The 18,467-nt window shown below is 40.8% G+C and overlaps 1 protein-coding gene and 1 long non-coding RNA gene across 2 annotated transcripts in view; both read left to right on the forward strand.

The window, feature by feature from the left end:
• The window catches only part of cnn3a (calponin 3, acidic a), a 32,244-nt gene extending 20,371 nt beyond the window's left edge, over positions 1 to 11,873 (forward strand). The window contains exons 2-7 of the mRNA XM_075452470.1: positions 4,349 to 4,470; positions 5,550 to 5,616; positions 5,759 to 5,896; positions 6,010 to 6,126; positions 8,581 to 8,727; positions 10,791 to 11,873. Of these exons, the coding sequence (XP_075308585.1) occupies positions 4,349 to 4,470; positions 5,550 to 5,616; positions 5,759 to 5,896; positions 6,010 to 6,126; positions 8,581 to 8,727; positions 10,791 to 11,132 (933 nt within the window). The 3' untranslated portion in view covers positions 11,133 to 11,873. The remainder of the gene's footprint in view (positions 1 to 4,348; positions 4,471 to 5,549; positions 5,617 to 5,758; positions 5,897 to 6,009; positions 6,127 to 8,580; positions 8,728 to 10,790) is intronic.
• A 1,626-nt stretch (positions 11,874 to 13,499) lies between these two features.
• LOC142369934 (uncharacterized) lies at positions 13,500 to 16,334 on the forward strand. Its single transcript, XR_012767743.1, has 4 exons — positions 13,500 to 13,703; positions 14,448 to 14,639; positions 14,825 to 14,921; positions 15,146 to 16,334. It is a non-coding gene; the product is annotated as an uncharacterized LOC142369934 (long non-coding RNA).
• Positions 16,335 to 18,467: the final 2,133 nt, after the last annotated feature.

Raw genomic sequence — 18,467 nt, forward strand, 5'->3', positions numbered from 1 at the left:
GTCACTGGACCCACTCTTACTAAAGGTCATCGTTTGACATAATCTTTTATAGCGGTCATGACATCACAAATACTTAGTCAATTTAAATCCGAGAAATTAGGGAAATTTATAATGAAGAAGCAAATGGGTGTTGAAGTCTGGAAAAGAAGTGAAGTGATTTAGGAAAATAATACTTCCAGATTTTTCTCTACTGCTCTTTAGTTTAGTCTCCAATAAAGCGGGAACTAAATGCAGTAGTTTGAGAACAGTAGTGCAAAAAATGTTGTTTTTGCAGTTTTACAATCTTAACAGACGACATAACAAACGTATCATTCTTAGCCTAAGTCTGAATTGCTGACTTTGGGCATAATGTTATTGCTGTTTGATCTATATGAATTGGAGTGATACAGGCATGACCAGAAATTTGTCATCACATTTTTGTGTGTCTAAGATGGTTATAACAATGGCTTCTGCTTGGTGGAGGTACATGTTATCTCACAGTAATGGCCTGTATTAGTCACTTATAGGAGCTGAATAATTCTATTTTTCCTGTAGTATTCAAATAGTCTACCCATTGTTTTTTTTTTTTCTTTTCTTTAAGTGGAGGCCCCTAGGCTGCAGATATCCTAGAGTACTGCCCAACCAGTCGGACTGGTCCCAAGTCAACCGCGAGGGGTGTAGGAAAAAAATGAAAAGAATCATTCTCACGCTGAAAAGAAATTATAATATAAATTTCTCCGGCGCACCACTATCGCTATGGAAACTGCAGGAAAGGAGCACGTCTCCCATAAGTCTGAGCAGAGCAGTTATTAAAGCTGCAGTCGGCAGGTTTTCAAAATTCCGAGTCTAAAGTCGGAAAATTCGAACTGATACAACTTTCAGGTCCCTCCCCCAACCTCTAACAAGCTCCGAATCGCCCCCCAAACCCCTCCCCCTCAGTGGACGAGGTTGTGCACGTGAGTTCACACCAGTGTGAGCGCACACAAGCTGGGGATGACTCACGCTCAGCAGCGTGTGCACAAGCTGTGATTGACAGGTAGGATTCCTCCACCGTAACTTGATTGGTTAAAAACAGCTGGGAGTGCTCGGTTTTTGCAAGCATGATTACAGGCTTCAGAGGGAGCTACAGATTTCGTTATTTTTTTTCTAAACAGCCTATTTAATATTCTACTTCCAGAATCCCATGAGAGTTCAAGCTAATATGACTAAAAAAAAGTTGCCGACCGCAGCTTTAATAACAACAACACTAATGATTATATCATTAATGAAAGACCCCCATTCCTGCGACCCGTCCAACAGCCCGCTCAACGAGGTGGGGGGGTGTCTCACTCTTACCTGCATTTAAAACTTGAGAGCCCTGAGCTAACACCCAGAGCGGTTACCACTCCTAAAGGTAAACATGGCTGAGGTGAAACGCACCAAGACCTACCATTTTCACTCAGAATGGGGAAGAAGATTATTTTTTTGTTTGTTCTCATTCAAAGCCAGTGCGTTTGATTTGCAATGCAACGGTGGCGTTGGCAAAGAAAGGGAATCTGGAGCGGCATTAGAAAACGGTTACACGGGAGCTACGAGAGATTTCCCCGCAAAAGCCTTTACGCGCCACAAAAGTGCGGGATTTGAAAGCACAGCTTGCAGCACGGCAGTCAGTCTTCACCAAACTGAAGACCCAGAGTAAGGCCGCAACTATTGCTTCCTATCGAGTCAGTCACGTTCTTGCTAAACAAAGGAAGCCTTTCAAAGACGGCGAAATTGTGAAGGAAGCCTTTCTTGAGGCAGCGGATAGCCTTTTTAACGACTTTAAAAATAAAACGGAGATCATGAAGGCCATTAAAGAAGTGCAACTCTCCTGCAATACTACTACAAGGCGATGTGAGGGAATTGTTGTGGATGTTTTCCCTCCAATTTGAGTCGAAGTCGACTGATATAGTGAATGTGGCACAATTGTGTTTTCATCAGGATGGTTTTTGAAAATAATATGCACCAAGGAAGAGCAAGCGTATTCACCAGCAAGCGTTGTGTGGTACGATTTTAAATATGAAAGAAGTGATGGATATTGCAATGAAGATTATGTATTCAGTTCGTGCCAGGAGTCTGCAGACAAGGCTTTTCCGTGCTCACTTGGAGGAGAATGATGCTGAGCACACAGACCTGCTGCTTCACACGGATGTCAGGTGGTTAAGCAGAGGTAAATTTTTGGCCAGATTTACGGAGCTGCTGCCTGAAATCAAGGACTTCTTGAGGCTTTCAAAACATGTGGATTACCATACAAAGCTAGAGGACCACCTGTGGCAACATGAGTTCAGTGAGTACGTTTTAAAAGCAAGCTACAGCTGATGTCTAGCAGGCTGCAGCTTGGTAACCTGCGCAGCTACCCTCACATGCAAGCAGAACTACAACGTCAAGGTAAAGGGCTGTGTATACTCTCGCAGCAGTGTGTCGCAGTGAGCTTGTCGCAGACATGACGCAGTTATTTTTGATTTATGCCCAATTTTGAAGCGCGGTCTGCGCTATGTTAATTCCACGCCACAAGGCAAGAGGGACAATCGCGAACAAGCTAGGATTGTGGGTGTGGTGGGTGGCGTGTTTCTCTTCCGGTTACGGAGGTCATTCAACAACAATGGCGACTGGACGAATGCGCACTTTGCTTGAGATGCAGCTGATCGATCGAGAAATAGAAGAAATATTGCTACTACTGGAGCTGGCAGAGAGGCGAAAGAATCGTCACGGTTAGCACGGTTAGTGTCACCATTAGCCGGTTAGCAAACCGGAAATACGCATAGTGTAGAGCGGATGTAGAGTTGACCAATCAGAGGCCTTATTTCTCTCCTCCCTGCGACGATGTCTGCGACGACACTGTCTGTGGTGAGTTACAATTTTGGGGAGGTGCACCAGAGTGTCTGCGTAAGGGGGGGGGGGGGGGGGGGGCATGTCTGCGTTAACTACGACACACACGCAGACGACCTGGTTTCCGACCATAAACCGCCCTTAAAGGTGTGACACAGCTTGACAGTGCACGTTATGAGGAGCATGTTCAGAGCATCTCGTCAGAGTTTGAGAGGCTTTGCATCCATTGAGCCTGTAGCCAGCTATATGTGTTATCCATTTGGTGCAAGAATTGATGTTGATGACATTGCCGCCAAATTCGAATCACTTTTCGACCTGAAAGCTCAGCTCTTGAGGATGAGATTCTGACATTGCAAAATGACATTGAGATCAAAGCCAGATCAACATCCGCTCAACCTGGAGAGCATGTAGTGTTCTGGAAACTACTGGTTGAGGAGAAGTATCCCAGTCTCAGAAGATGTACTTTGAACCCGACAGCTCTTTTTGGATCAATTTATTAGTGCGAGTCTGCTTTTTCGCACATGAAAATCATCAAGTCCAAGTACAGATCAACAATGACTGATGACCACCTTGCAGCCTGCCTACGCCTTGCATCCAGCTCCTACACTCCTGACTACGAGAAGCTAGCCTCCTTCTCCCAGTGCCAGGTCTCCCACTTAGGGTAGGAAGTGATTTCCAGCTGCTCTATGTGCCTTTAATTGCCCAAATAATAAATAAAGTTTTTTTAATTGATTTGAAATTAATTTAATTTTTGGTTTATTTTTCTGTTTGGTTCATATTAAGGTCAGTTTTGGTTAGTTACTGCAGGCTGGAAATGATGTGTGTGGGTTTGCGATGTTGACACTGGACTGGTAGATCTCGGAAGGTTGGCGACTTGAAAAGTGGATCTTGGGTCAAAAAAGGTTGGGCACCCCTGTCCTAGAGGGACCAAACAAATTTTAACCTTAACTCCATTATTCCTGAAGAGCAAAATGTAACAATGAGCAGCTTTCATCGGGTCAGTTTTATTTAGGACAGGACAACGGCAAAATGTCAGGAAAAAATATATGGCATTACAACAGTAACAAAAAGCACAATTGCTGGAAAAAAATAAAAAGATAAAGTTCCTCTCTAATCACAAAGCCCCTGAATCTTCATTGAGTTAACTACGTAAAGTTTCACAACAGGAAATTTTCAATCATTGATCTGATTGTGAACATGCTTTACAGCAGTTTCCCTCATAAGGGTGAGAGCAGACCCTTCACCCAAAGCACCAGTTTGTTGTACTAACACTCTGTGAGCTTGCAATGTCTCTGCTGCCACAACATAGTTAATAATCATAGGATATATTTGCTTTAAATGTGACTTGAAACTTGCTCTTGCCGCATTGACAAATCATTGATGCGCATGTACTATTCTTAATAGGACATGACAAAATACACTTCTCCTAAAGTGTCATTTGTGATTTTGTCTTTTTTGAAAAATAAAATTGAGACTTGATTATTTTGAATCCAGACAATGGGCTATCTAACTTATCTTTCAGATTGCTCAAAAATATGACTCACAAAAGGAGGAGGAGCTCCGCTTCTGGATCGAGGAGGTTACAGGAATGTCTATTGGAGAGAACTTCCAGAAAGGTTTAAAGGATGGTGTCATTCTCTGCGAGTAAGTTTTGTGTGTGTGTGCGTGTGCATATATACATTTTTTTTTTTTTCATCAATTGAATTTTTTGGGAGCTGAAACTGAATGCACATTGTCACTGCATGCTGTGAGCCTCGAACTGATGTATGTTGCGCATGAGCAAGCACTGTGGGGTAATGTAGATCTATAAAACCTACATACTGGTTACAGACAGCTGTTTTACTTGGTTACTAATGACATTGCAAATCACCCCTGCCAAAACATAACCTTTGCAACAACTACTAATCATGAAAATAAATTGCATATTTTACAGGAACCATATTTGTGTCCATAGTATTTCTCTCCTGCAGAAATTGGCTTATTATGTTTCTTGCAGTGTTTGTATACATTGACCTCCTCATTAATGAAGTTTAATTAGCCAAATTTTACATTAATAAGTAATCATGTGGTGCAGAATCCTACATATTTGGTGGGGGGGGGGTATAAAATATAAGTAAATATTAATAATTTTGAATCCAGACAATGGGCTATCTAAGATCCACTCACCATATGGTTAGTTTTAGGTTTTGCCAAATGCATTATGTCAAATGTGTGTCCACAAGGGGGAAGAAAAGAAAGATGTAAATTTGTGTGTGTGTGTTCCGTATTTCTTGTTGTTTTAGCCAAGTTACAAGACAGCCATAGCTTGTAAGGGAACAAGCCTACAGGCTTGTTCCCTTTTAGGTAATAGTACTTACTGCACCATCAAGTCAGTTCTTTGATGATCAGTCACGCTGACACAAACTTTAGCAACTGCTAGAAGTACGTGATTGCAGACCTAAGACCAGGAATGTCCAAATCCGGTCCTCGAGGGTCACTGTTCTGCAGGTATTACACGTTTCCCTGCTTAACAACACATCTGATTCCGATGAAATGGATCTCTTCAAAAGATTAAGTTCCACACAAGCCTGCTAATTATGCATTTATTTGAATCGGGTGTGTTGAAGCAGGGAAACGTCAAAAACCTGCTGGACAGCGACCCTCGAGGACCTGTGGTGAACATGCCTGCCTTAAACAGATCACATTATTCATTGTTAATATGTTGTGTTTTCTGTTTCATTTAGACTAATTAATAAGCTGCAGCCTGGTTCAGTCAAGAAAATCAACCTTTCACAACTGAACTGGCACAAGGTAATACTTTTTTCTGAACCAGAAAGACTTCAAGACTTTGAAATTGTCTACCAGTAATAATCGGAAAGTAAACGGTCTCCTTAACTAAGCTTTCACTAATTTCCGTCAATGTCTTTATTTTTTTGTATGTTATTCTGTGCAGCTGGAAAACCTTGGGAATTTCATCAAAGCTATCCTGGCCTATGGCCTAAAGCCCAGTGATATCTTTGAGGCCAATGACCTGTTTGAAAACGGGAATATGACACAAGTACAGACCACATTGCTTGCACTGGCTAGTATGGTGAGCAAACATAAAGTTCATTGGGCCGTTGTGTAATAAGAGCACACGTTTCTATTTTTATAGACAAATTCAGTGTTGCATAAGTCCTTTGACCACCATGTCATCTCTGTCAGGCAAAGACGAAAGGAATGGACACGAAGATTGATATTGGAGTAAAATATGCAGACAAACAAGCTCGACATTTTGATGAAGAAAAGATCAAGGCTGGACAGTGTGTCATTGGATTACAGGTAACTGTTAACTAATGTTGACTAACATAACTGATTATTTAAATGAAACCCGTTTAGCTACTAGTACTAAAAAAATATATATTATTAAAGAAATGTTAGAACAACAGAACTGCTTGAAATTTGGTCTTAATTTACAATCCTGTGAAAAGGACTCCCTGGAAGAAGAGTGCATCTTGATGGGAGTTCTCTGGCTAAATAAAGGTTATCAAAAGGGACACTGCATTCTCTTTCAGATTTGTACCTATTGAGACAAAATAAAATCTCATCTGCCAGGTCCTGAAATGAAAATAAAACCCAAGATTAACGCATGGAATATTACAGTTTCATTATTTATTTATTTAACAAAGCCAAAATGCAGAGGTATTGATTCTGATGATGATTTCTATATGTTATTTGTATTTCACATGGTCGTGGAGGCATCTGGCCCACTCTTCAATGTTTCTTTAGTTCATTGAGGTTTGTGGGTATCTGTTCATGTACAGCTCTCTTAAGACCCTTCCTCAGCATTTCAATTGGTTTGAGGTCTGGACTTGCAAAACCTTTATTCTTTTGCCTTTATGTTGTGTTTGGAATCATTACTGTTTCATGGACCAATTTTGGCTCAGCTATTAGCTGTTGGACAGATGGTCTCACCCAAACATGTTGCTGTGCACTATGGCTTAACATCTCCACTTTAGTTTAATCTGTCAAAAGCATTTTGTTTCAGAAGTCTTATGGTTGGCCTTGCATGCAAGTTTGCAAAAATAATCCATGCCGCCATGTTCTTTTCAGTACTAGCAATCCTTCCCAACAGGTCATACAATATGCTTTTTCAGATTTCAACGAGATCCTTCCCCAAGTGGAGGAGTTCAAGTATCTTGTTCACGAGTGAGGGACGAATGGAGCAGGAGATTGACAGACGGATCGGTGCGGCGTCTGCAGTGATGCGGGCTCTGCACCGGCCCGTCGTGGTGAAGAAGGAGCTGAGCCAGAAGGCGAAGCTCTCGATTTACCGATCACTCTATGTTCCTATCCTCACCTATGGTCACGAGCTGTGGGTAGTGACCGAAAGAACGAGATCGCGAATACAAGCGGCCGAAATGAGTTTCCTCCGCAGGGTGTCTGGGCTCTCCCTTAGAGATAGGGTGAGAAGCTCGGTCATCCGGGAGGGGCTCGGAGTAGAACCGCTGCTCCTCCGCATCGAGAGGAGTCAGATGAGGTGGCTCGGGCATCTGGTTAGGATGCCTCCTGGACGCCTCCCTGGTGAGGTGTTCCGGGCCCGTCCCAGGACACGTTGGAGAGACTATGTCTCTCGGCTGGCCTGGGAACTCCTCGGGGTCCCCCCAGAAGAGCTGGAGGAAGTGGCCGGGGACAGGGACGTCTGGGATTCTCTGCTCAAGCTGCTGCCCCCGCGACCCGATCCCTGGACAAGCGGAAGATGATGGATGGATGGATGGATGGATCTATTCTATTCTATTTCTATTCTACTTGCTCATATTTTCTTTTATATTTGACTCATGTTTTTTTTTTTTTTTTTTTAAGGATTTTTATCATTCAATGGTCTGCTCTTACTGCAATGTCCACTCCTGCCAAGACTGGCAACGGTCTTCAATGTTTTCCACCTGTGAATAATCTTTCTTTGGAAATTACAACTTAACCCTTGATGTGCAGCAACAATTGATTCTAAAAGATCACAGCTGATGCCTTCGTTCTTTGGAATTTTGAGTTCTCCACGCCAGAAAACTGGCAAAACTTCTGCAGTTATAGAGGTGCACACGTTTGCTAATTTTTTTTAGATTAGACTTAGACAGTCATTCTTAGATAGTCATTCAAAAACACATTTGCAATGCATATTTGAACGAGATTCCGTTGCAAGACTCAGAGAAACAGAAGACGGTAAAACAGTATAAATATAAAGTAGAATAAAAATATAAAAGAAATGGAATAAAAATATACGACTTATTTACAGAAATAAAAAAAGAAATGGTAGTGCAATACAGTTCACATTGTCCATATAAAGTGACTAGTGTCAAATGTATGGGAGGGGGCGTTATTGGGAGTTTAGTAGTCTTATGGCGTGGGGGATGAAACTGTTTTGGAATCTGGCTGTTCTGCTTTTGATGTTGCTGAACTTCTTACCAGAAGGGAGCAGGGAAAACGGTCCATGATGGGGTGGGAGGGGAAATGATAATGATCAATCAAGTGGATTTGATCAGCAGCCCCTGGTTGCTGCTTGTCCTCTTAAATCCTATGAAAGCAGTAAGGTTGGACATGATGCATTTGGGCTAGTTTTTGTGATACAATGTGATAAATCAAGAGCTGTTGTTCATCTGACGAATTTGCTCAATTTTAGGATTGAATTATATGTTGCTAGAATGAAAAGAAGGTGTACTTCTTTTAAAAAAGTCTGTAGTTACTTCTAGGTTTACTTCAATCAGATGGATGATTAGAAATCCATTTGCCTTTTATTCTCAGATGGGAACGAACAAGTGTGCTAGTCAGGCTGGAATGACAGCTTATGGGACCAGAAGACATCTGTATGATCCAAAGACTCAGACTGACAAACCCTATGACCAGACTACCATCAGTCTGCAGATGGGAACCAACAAAGGAGCCAGTCAGGTAAAATCCAATTTCTCTTAGAACACCAAACTTAATAGATCTATTTATCTCTAAAAAGGAGGCAAAAGCCAAGAAAACTGACTTTTTCCCCAAAAAAAACGTTGTGGTCAGATGCTGCAAAATTGGATATAGAAAAATGTTGGGGTTTTTTCTTGGTTTATTTGGCTACTTTGCAGGATAGTGCACTCACATTAGGATAAACATGATGCTAATAAAGTAGTATTTGCTTGAATTCCAAAGCTCTACCCTCCTTCCCTTCAACTTGGCTGAACTTGCAACTCTAATTGACCACGCTGTTATCACTCGGTTGTTTCCTGCTTGATGCGTGGACAGGGCTGATCCGCCTGCATTTGACATGTGAATTACCAAAGATGAAAAGCTGTGGGTTAACTTGAAGTAGTGAACTCTGTATCACATTGTGACATTAATTATTTAGTTTTTTAAAGTTAAAAGTTTAATGAAAACACGCATGTAAAACAAACCACGATGTATAAGTTAAAATTGAAATACAGATTTTTGAGTCTGAGCACATTGATAAAAATAAAAAAAAAAATGCCTCCATGACCTAGAACAATGTTGAATTTTAAAAACTGAACTAACAATGACCTGACTTCACACAAATATTTAGTTAAATGTTTTAATGTTTGTTACTATATATAATGAAAGTTGGAGCTTAATGACAAAAATCTAGGTTTTTCTTAGCTTTCTAATTAGTGGGCAATGAGTAACTCGGAGAGGATGAGCCCAACTGCCCATTCTTAGCCTCATGTAGCCGGCAGCAGTGGGAACCTGGAAGGAATTATTTTTGATTTTGGGAAAGACTCACTGTGGCTCATTCAGATGACTAACTCACCTTTCCAGCTTGTTTCCGTTGCATTCTTTGTTTTGACGGAACAGTCAGAGAATGCATGCCGTTTTAAATTTAAAAAAAAAAAAAAAAATTTTAATTTAAATCCCCACCTATCAAAGAGGAAATGGTAAATAATGCTTCATCAGGAAAAGACTGTGCCAAGATTACTTCCAGGAATAATGATGGGGAAAAGAATGAGAACTGTTTTGGTTTACCCTTTGTATCATGTAGATAAGAGATTGAGAAGTTGTAGCATGATCAGTTTGTAAAACCTTGCTCGACTTAACAATTGACATTCTGGTATGTGACTATTGCCCATGCGCACAGTTGATGTTGCAACAATATAATGTGCAGTCCTATTGTAGGCGTAATTAAATACTCGCACTGCTTAGTTGGCATATTATACAGGCCGATTTGATATGGATTGGATTATCAAATCGGATTATCAACTCTCATACATTTGAAGTAAATGTAAGTTCACGGCGAAAAAAAAAAAAAAAGGATTTCGTAGCCACATCTCTATTAAAAACCGAATTTGTTTGGCTTTTATAGGAGCCATTTCCTGAATTAAAAACTAAATTCCTACACAGTAAGGGCTTTTAGAACAGCCAGAATTTCTTTGCATTAGCTAGCTCCACAAAACCTATAACTGTACTCAAGAGTTACAGGTGGTATAATGTGGTACCCTGTAACTCACCAAGGGGTGGCGTTTCCTTTCAGGCTCTATGAAAGTATACTGGACAGAGAACTGTAATAATCAAAGTTGAAAACAAAAATAAAAAAATTGAAAATGATTAAATGGCTCAATAAATGAACCAGTGTTGCATTAAACATAACAAAATCTATCTAAACTTTGTTTAATAAGTGATTAAGATAGAAAATGTGACAAATTATATTTCTAATTTTAGTTTTCAGTTTTATTAATTTATTTATGATACTCTTGCTTATAAGTATACATCTGTAAGTTTAATTTATGCATTTCTTTTGATTACTTCTTTCTACACTGAAATTTGTTTATCCCCATTTTTTTCCTCTGCTTTTTAATTTAACCTATGTCTTAAACTTCAAACTTTGTACATTTAAATATGTCTACTCAAGAAGGGCATTTGGCTCTTTCACTGTCCAGTAATTCATCCAATTAGAACAGATTTACACAATCGCACAAGACAAGTATGCTCTACCTTTATCATGTGTCAATCTGGGTTTCTTTCAGGCGGGGATGTCTGCCCCTGGTACCCGCCGAGACATTTTTGACCAGAAAGTTGCACTGCAGCCACTGGACAACTCCACCATCTCCCTCCAAATGGGCACCAATAAGGTGGCATCCCAGAGGGGTATGAGCGTATACGGTCTGGGACGACAAGTTTATGATCCCAAGTACTGCGCACCCCCAACTGAGCCAGTTATTCACACTAACGGCAGCCAAGGCACCGGCACCAACGGTTCGGAAATCAGCGACAGTGACTATCAAGCCGAGTTCCACGAGGACGAGTTGCATGGAAGTTACAGTAATGACTACGACTCCCACTACAATGATCAGAGCATTGACTATTAGTGGAGATGTTTACTTTCAGAGCAGTATTAAGCATATTTTATCAACTACCCAACAGAGCAAGCCTTTTGCTATCCTCAGTAGTCATTTTAATCTATTGAAGTGTTGTTTTGCTTTTCTTCTTCAACTTGACTATTTGAACAGCAAATGTTTTTAAGAGGTTGTAATAGAATAGAATGAGATACAGAAATAGTTAACTCGAAAGCAATATTTTCAAATTCCACTTTTTAAAAAAAGTTTTAAAGTCTTAATGATGTAACACTGAAGTAGTGATCATGTTTAGCAGTCATGAAGTATGAAGTGAAACACATGAAATATTGCGTTGTAATGTTTTGAATTTCCTTGACCATGTGGTATTGTCCATGTGGAAGTAATTCCTTCATGAAGTTCTCAACAGTAGGCTGATTTCAGCATTTTCTCTGTTTTGGTTCTTACTGCCATTGTTAATAGTATTACAATTCCTCTAATGTTTTTCTTTGGTTAATAACTAAGATTTCCCTGTTTAAATGATCAGATATGTATACAAATCCTGATGGCTACCATATATTCCAGATGACCAAACTTGAACCACTTTCCAGTCAGACCTCCTTATGCATCACATTACAAACCTTTTTTTTTATTCTTCCTTTGTATTTCCAAGCTGTATTTATAGCAGTGATTCTTTGTAAGGCATTCTACTATTTTGTGATCAAGAATGAAAATTGTATGTTTCAAATAAAGCCTGAAATTCTTTAATTTTCAAAACCTGTCTGCACACTTCTTTTGAAACATCACTTGTCCAGCCATGTTGGAGGAAGGTTTAACCTCGAAGAACATTAAAAGTCCTTTCCGATTATGTCGTCTTGGAGCAGAATAACTGAAGCTCTGACATGACAGTGTGCTGTTCAGCTAAACAATCCTGTTTCAAACTGTCAATAGCAGTCACTCTTATTCTATAACTCTCTTTCCAAAAAATCTGGGAGGCTGTGAGAATTTAAAAAAAATGCAGTGATTTGCAAATGGCATAAATATTTTGCAACTCAAAAAAGATTGCACTGCTGGGTGTTCATGTTTTTAGTTTGTTTTTTTCTGAAAGGGAAGTTCGTCTTTTTTTTTTTTTTTTTAAACCTAGCTGGACCTTATTTCTGGCATAAAATACGTTCATCTACTCACCAATAACAGTTTTAAAGTCTGCATCCTTCGGAAGATATTTAGATTACTTGAGATCTGCGTATATCAATATAACGGGAGAGAACAGGGCAGCTATGAGCTAACAGTGCAATAGTACACATTCATTCATTTGGCTTAAAGTATTGATGAAATAGAGACAGATGATGCCTTTTTTTTTTTTTTTTTTAGAGGCTATATTGTTCACTCCCGTTATATGGATATACGTGAATCTCGAGTGAATAAATATCTTCTGACTTTCACAGTTAAAAACTAACTTCCCCTTTGGAATGAGAGTACACACATTACAACAAACAAATTGCAGTCTATTTTTAATGCTTGTAGTAGCGGACTTTCATCAATGCCCTGTTTGCTAAAACTTACCAGACCAGTATACCGCAAACTCTTTGAGGACTGGTATGTTACTAGACAACATGCATTCTACTGCATCCTGTAGGTCGTGCTTCTGATAATCACTTCTCTGAGATAATCAGGCTGCACAGCTGGTCTGAGAATAAGTTTCCCAGGTGTTTTTAGTTAAAGGTTTAAAAAAAATCTCATCTCTTTTTGTCCATGAGATGTGTCAGTCAAATGCCAGATATTCGTGGGTGTTAGCAGCTTTTTTGACCAGCTTTTAAAAGCTGGGAACTTGGTTTAATTAAGTTTCATGTTCAAAAGTTTGTCTTTTGTAAATAATATAATTTGAATTTACTTACTAGTCTCATTGTAAACACTTCCTTTTGATTTTTACTGAATAGTAGGTGGCTTCCTGTGTGTTAATTTTATTATAAAAGACTTAGGCTGTGTTCGAAACCGCCTACTACATACTACATACTTGAAAACGACATACTCATCGATCAGACAGTATGCAGAGCGTTTACACACAGTGCACTTCACTCCTGCCCGAGCCGACATCAGCCGGCCTGAAAAGCTGATTTCGCTTAAGCTATAAACTCTGTAAATATATAACTTTAGCAACATTTGAAACATTTTCAGGCGAGAAAGTAGTCATTTAGACCCCCAAGGTGTTGAAAATCTGACAAAATACCGGCTATTTACAATTTTGTTCCCACGAATTCGCCGCTAGTAAAGCTAGCCGCTGTGAGCAACGCACTTCCGGTTTCGCCGTTTTGACTGCTCTCGTCCCGTTAACTGAATAGGCCTTTTTCACAAAAACCGGATATACGTCATTGACATGGTACTTTACTTCCGGCCTAGCGTCAATTCACTTCATCCCACAGAGATAAACGGTATCGGTAAACGCTAAAACTGTAATGGATAAGGTATACTCAACGTATCTTCGCAATTTGCCAAACATTTCTTTCGCCGATGTTGAAAGGATCGTGGAGGAGAGGACAATAACGAAGAAAACGAAAATGAAAAAAGGATACAAATTTTTTCACGAAGACTTCATCAACAAGTATGAAGGTAAGTAGCTAGAGAGGTAGTTCGCATGTTAGCGGCTAGCTACTGAACTGTCAACAACTGTGAACCTAACAGTATTGTGTGTCTTTCTACATGTGTCATCATCATAGTATCAAATGTAGTAGATGGCCAGGTTTTTGTGAGGGCTAGGTGCTACCGGTCTCAAAGGAAAAGCGAGGAGCCTCACAAACTAGAGGTTTGACCATAGATAGCATTAGCCAGGCTAATTTAGCCTGTTAAGTTCCCTGCTGTTGCAGGATTTCTGCTCGCTGCCGTTGCAGCTCTCTTCTCTTCCTCTAAAGGCTGATTCATACTCGGCGCAAACGCGCAACTGTTCTGGCTCGAGAACCACTGCAACCCAACACTGCAACGTTCACTCTTGCAGTGTTGGGCAAAATACAGTACTTTGAAATTGTAGTGAGCTAAAATATCAGTTACTCTGCCATTAATAAAGCTTCACTTCACAAAGCAACCACCCAGTCAAATGTATAATGCTAAATGACACAAATACAGCACACGTAGTTCAGTACACAATCTGGGATTATAAGAAGTTTCAATTCCAAAGATACTGTACTAGGCCAACTAGTTGATATTGCAGGAATACTTTCTAGACTACAGACTTGTTTGTTTCTGTAGCCTTGACTCTGCTCATTTTCTTTCATCTCATTCCACAAGTTAAAAGTCTCTACTGCTATTTCATCTGTTTCTGTCATGTTTGTCAAGTAATTCCTATTCATTTATGTACAGATATCACTTGCTGTTGACAGTGGACACCTGGTGACGTTTTCTTGTAGCTGTGCAGCAGGAAAAGGGTTTTGCAACCACATTGTGGCCCTACTACATCAGACAGCACATTATTCACAGTATGGCATGCAGTCTGTCCCTCCAGCTCTGGCCTGCACAAGCGATCTTCAGCGATGGCATAGACCGAGAACTCAGGTGCGTGTAAGATAAGGTGGTTTATTTATTCTGTTTATTTACTCTAACCCTACGGCATACTCACATTTGGGAGTAACTATGCTCAGACAGGCTACACACACACACACACGGAGCGAGAGAGACACTGTAGCTTGTGTAGTACAACAACTCCTGCAGAAGTTGTCATATTTTATCTTTACTTTTAGGGAATCCATCCAGAACCTGTAAGTGAAGTGGTGGTCCGAAAGTCAACCACAGCTGGCAAGAGTGGTCTTCGGTCCACATTGTACCAGGCATATGCAGGTAACAATATATGCCCATTTTACTGTTGCTACTGCTAAATAGTTCTGACTTCATACTGATGGTTAAATGTATCTATGTTGAACCTTTGAGGCTTCCCTGGAAATGTTTTACAAAATTACCACAGTATTTGCCTATTTTTCCTCTTTTAAAACACACCCCTTTTCCTAACAAATCAGCTGAAATAAATAAGAGGGGCCTTATTTATTTATCTTGTTGCTTTTTAGGACCATTTCCTGACCCTGATTTGATGGCTGCTGGCCCCAAGCTACGTGAGGAAGAACCCCAGCCTCTCATTGCTCTCGTGTTGGATGGCTTGTCTGAAATTGAGCTGGTTCCATCTAAATTTGGCCCAGTCCCATTTGGATGCCCTATGTCATACCTTTGTCCACCTGAAACATCCAATGACCTTATCCAGCACAACTTGGCTCCTGAATTCCCAGATCTACCGCTTCCTTGGTATCAGTATCCTGTCTCTAACTTGGACTTTGTTCCTACATTGCACCAGCAATTGCACCTACTGTCATTGCGAGTATCATTTGAAATGGCCAGTGAAATTGAGAAGGGTACTAGACAACAGTCAACATGTCCAGCGTGGGTGCAGTTACGCCAGCCACGGTTAACAGCCAGTCGCTTTCGAGAGGCCTGTGCCACCTGGGGGGGGGAATGTGGATCCTGTGGCTTCAGCAAAAGCCCTTGCTACCCAGATGATAAGGGGCTCTAGCAAGCAAACAGCTGCAATGAAGCGAGGTTTGCAGATGGAGCCAGAGGTCCTGGCAAGCTATTCTGAATTAATGCGAGTTAACGTGCTGCCTGTTGGGCTTGTCATTTCCCCTGAAGCACCGCATCTTGGGGCTAGTCCTGATGGTAGGGTCTATGACCCTTCAGAGTCACCGCCATTTGGACTTGTAGAAGTGAAGAGCACAACAAAACATGATGTTTCGCAGGTTGCACACCTTAAGAGGGAAAATGGAAATGTCATCCTCAGGCAGTCACACCGGTACTACTGGCAGGTCCAGGGACAGTTGGCAGTAACCGGGCTTGAGTGGTGTGACTTTGTGACAGATACTCAGGCAGAATTATATGTTGAAAGAATTTTCCGAGATGATGCATTCATACTCAAAATGAAGGACAAATTAGACCTTTTTTACTACACCACATACATGGATGTGTACTGCAATGAAATGAAAATCCACTTGAAGCAGAGGCAGGGTTTACCCAGGCTAATGGCTTGTGTGTCTTGAAATTTATTTACTGTGTTGCTATAATGTGATTTTTTTTTTTTTTTTTTTTTTTTAGTTATTCAGTTGTGCATACTCTCATCAGTTAAATGAATTACTCAACATTGCCTGAGTCATGGCACTCAAGGCCCAGAATGGTTATGAATTCCAATAAATATCTTCAGTCTCAGATGAATCAGTTGAAAGTGTATTTATTGCAGTGTTATGATTTCATTTTACCTGTTTGTGGTAGTTTGGCTAAATTATATTCCTACCTCGTAAAGGAACAGTGACAAAGAGGCAGTTACATGTAAATATTAAAAATGATAAACAAGGTGGCATGAATACAAAACACAAAATACATTCATGTGTGCTTAGGAAGTATTTCAGAACTGTGAGCTTAATACTCCTCACGGGATAAAGGTCCTTGAAAGTTAACCATTACACAGCAATTGTACCAGATCTGGCTGACGGTGCCCATCAAAGTGAGCGGTACAGGTGAGTCCCAGATGTGATTCGATTTAATTCGGCCTATTACCCTCTCAACTACAATCCTGAGACGGGCGATCGCCTGTGTCTTCTCAGTGTCCTCTCTTGCAAATTGGGCTGAACGTTTGAAGGGTGGAATGATGAGTTTTGCGCCAACATTAGAGAGGAGATCATCAATGAGAAAGCCTTTGTCTGCCATCACTTCGTCACCTGGCTCAAGCAAGGGAAGGATTCCGCTGAGCTTTGTTATCTCTTTGTCAGAGATGCTTCCAGTGTACAGCTTTGAAAAGAATGACACTAACCCATGGGGGGTGACTCCAATTAGTGCCTTTAAGGTGGTCCTGTTTTTATAATGGGAAAACATTTCTGACTGCAAGGTCAGTGAAGAGGCTGCAGCCACAGCAACCTCGGTACAATCAAGAATCACACGTACATTGGGAAAGTGTGTCTTGAATTTGTCGGGCATGACCAACCTTATTTTGTCCCTACCCACCCAAAGAGGAATCGTCGCCAGGACTGCAAACAGGTAGTTAGCCCAAGTGATGGTCACTCGGCTAACTGTGGCTACACTGGTGCCGAACAGGTCAGCTATGAGCTGCTCCTTCATTCCAACAGCTACTCGCATAGAGTACATGAGGAACTCTTCAATTAATGGCATCCTGCGAGAGGGGCTGGGTCCGATGTCTACAATGGCTCTCTCACCCATCCTCTGAGCTTTGCTCCAGTGGATGAGTCGAGACGCAGATGGTGCAATGTGTTCCCAGAAGATCTTGAACACACGCTCAGATGGAAATTTAGTGTAGAATTTAATTTGAGCATCAGACACACAGTATTTACTGAAGACAGTTGGGGATGGCAAGGCTACCCTCTCCAGTTGAGCTTCTAATTCTTCGATGTAAGATGTCACCTCATGTACAACACCTGTGGTGATCAGAAGACAAAATTAATTCAGTCCTTTATACAATTTACTGAAATTATACAACCACTTTGTGTGGAAATGCTAGATCCCTGTTGATAACGTGTTAGCCTATACAAAGTAGACCACTAAGACAAGAACATAACCAGTGTTTCCCGCAACGCATTATAGTTAAGGCGGCCACCTTAGCAAACTCGCACTGCCGCCTTACCAACGTTCCCAAAAAAACAAACAAAAAAAAAAAAACTTTTTTTTTTTTTTTTTTTTTTAAACCGAAGTAATAATGCTTTGCCAGGCTCAGACATTAAAAGACAGCATTGATAACATTGAATTGCGACACCTACTGGTTGTTAATGTAAATAGTTAATAATGTAAATAAAAAAGTGTTACAGCTCTTAAACAGCTCCGTTATTGCTCTAACAGCCCCCGTCCCATTCCAAGTACCACACCCCTCCCGGCCGACGACTCACCACCTTGACTAAGCAATTTCCTGCGGGAAACACTGATAACGTACTACTAGCCAAGGAAGACAGCAATATGAGGTAAGAAATACTTTTAAACTATGTGAGTTCAGCACAATGGCACGTTCTGTCACTTCACACATTATATTATGCTAGTTGTTTACAAGAAGTAAAATGTCTTACCTGCCGGGGGTGGCGTAGCATAGTCGTGGTCCAGTTTAGCAGCCTTCTTTGCTATTTCTTCTTTTTGTTCTTCCAATGCCAGTAAAGACAGTTGTACAAACTGCCGTTTTTGGGCACGATCATACACTGACTCCCTGATATTATGAGGAGTGAACTTATTCCAGCTAAACAAGGTTGGAACCGCATCTGTTTTTAGCCTGCTAACACTTAGCCCCTGGACGTAATTCTCCGATGTGAAATGACGGCTGCACACTAACGTACAGCCCTTTTTAATCACAAA

The sequence above is a fragment of the Odontesthes bonariensis genome, chromosome 20 (assembly GCF_027942865.1).
Source record: "Odontesthes bonariensis isolate fOdoBon6 chromosome 20, fOdoBon6.hap1, whole genome shotgun sequence".
Lineage (NCBI taxonomy): Eukaryota > Metazoa > Chordata > Actinopteri > Atheriniformes > Atherinopsidae > Odontesthes > Odontesthes bonariensis.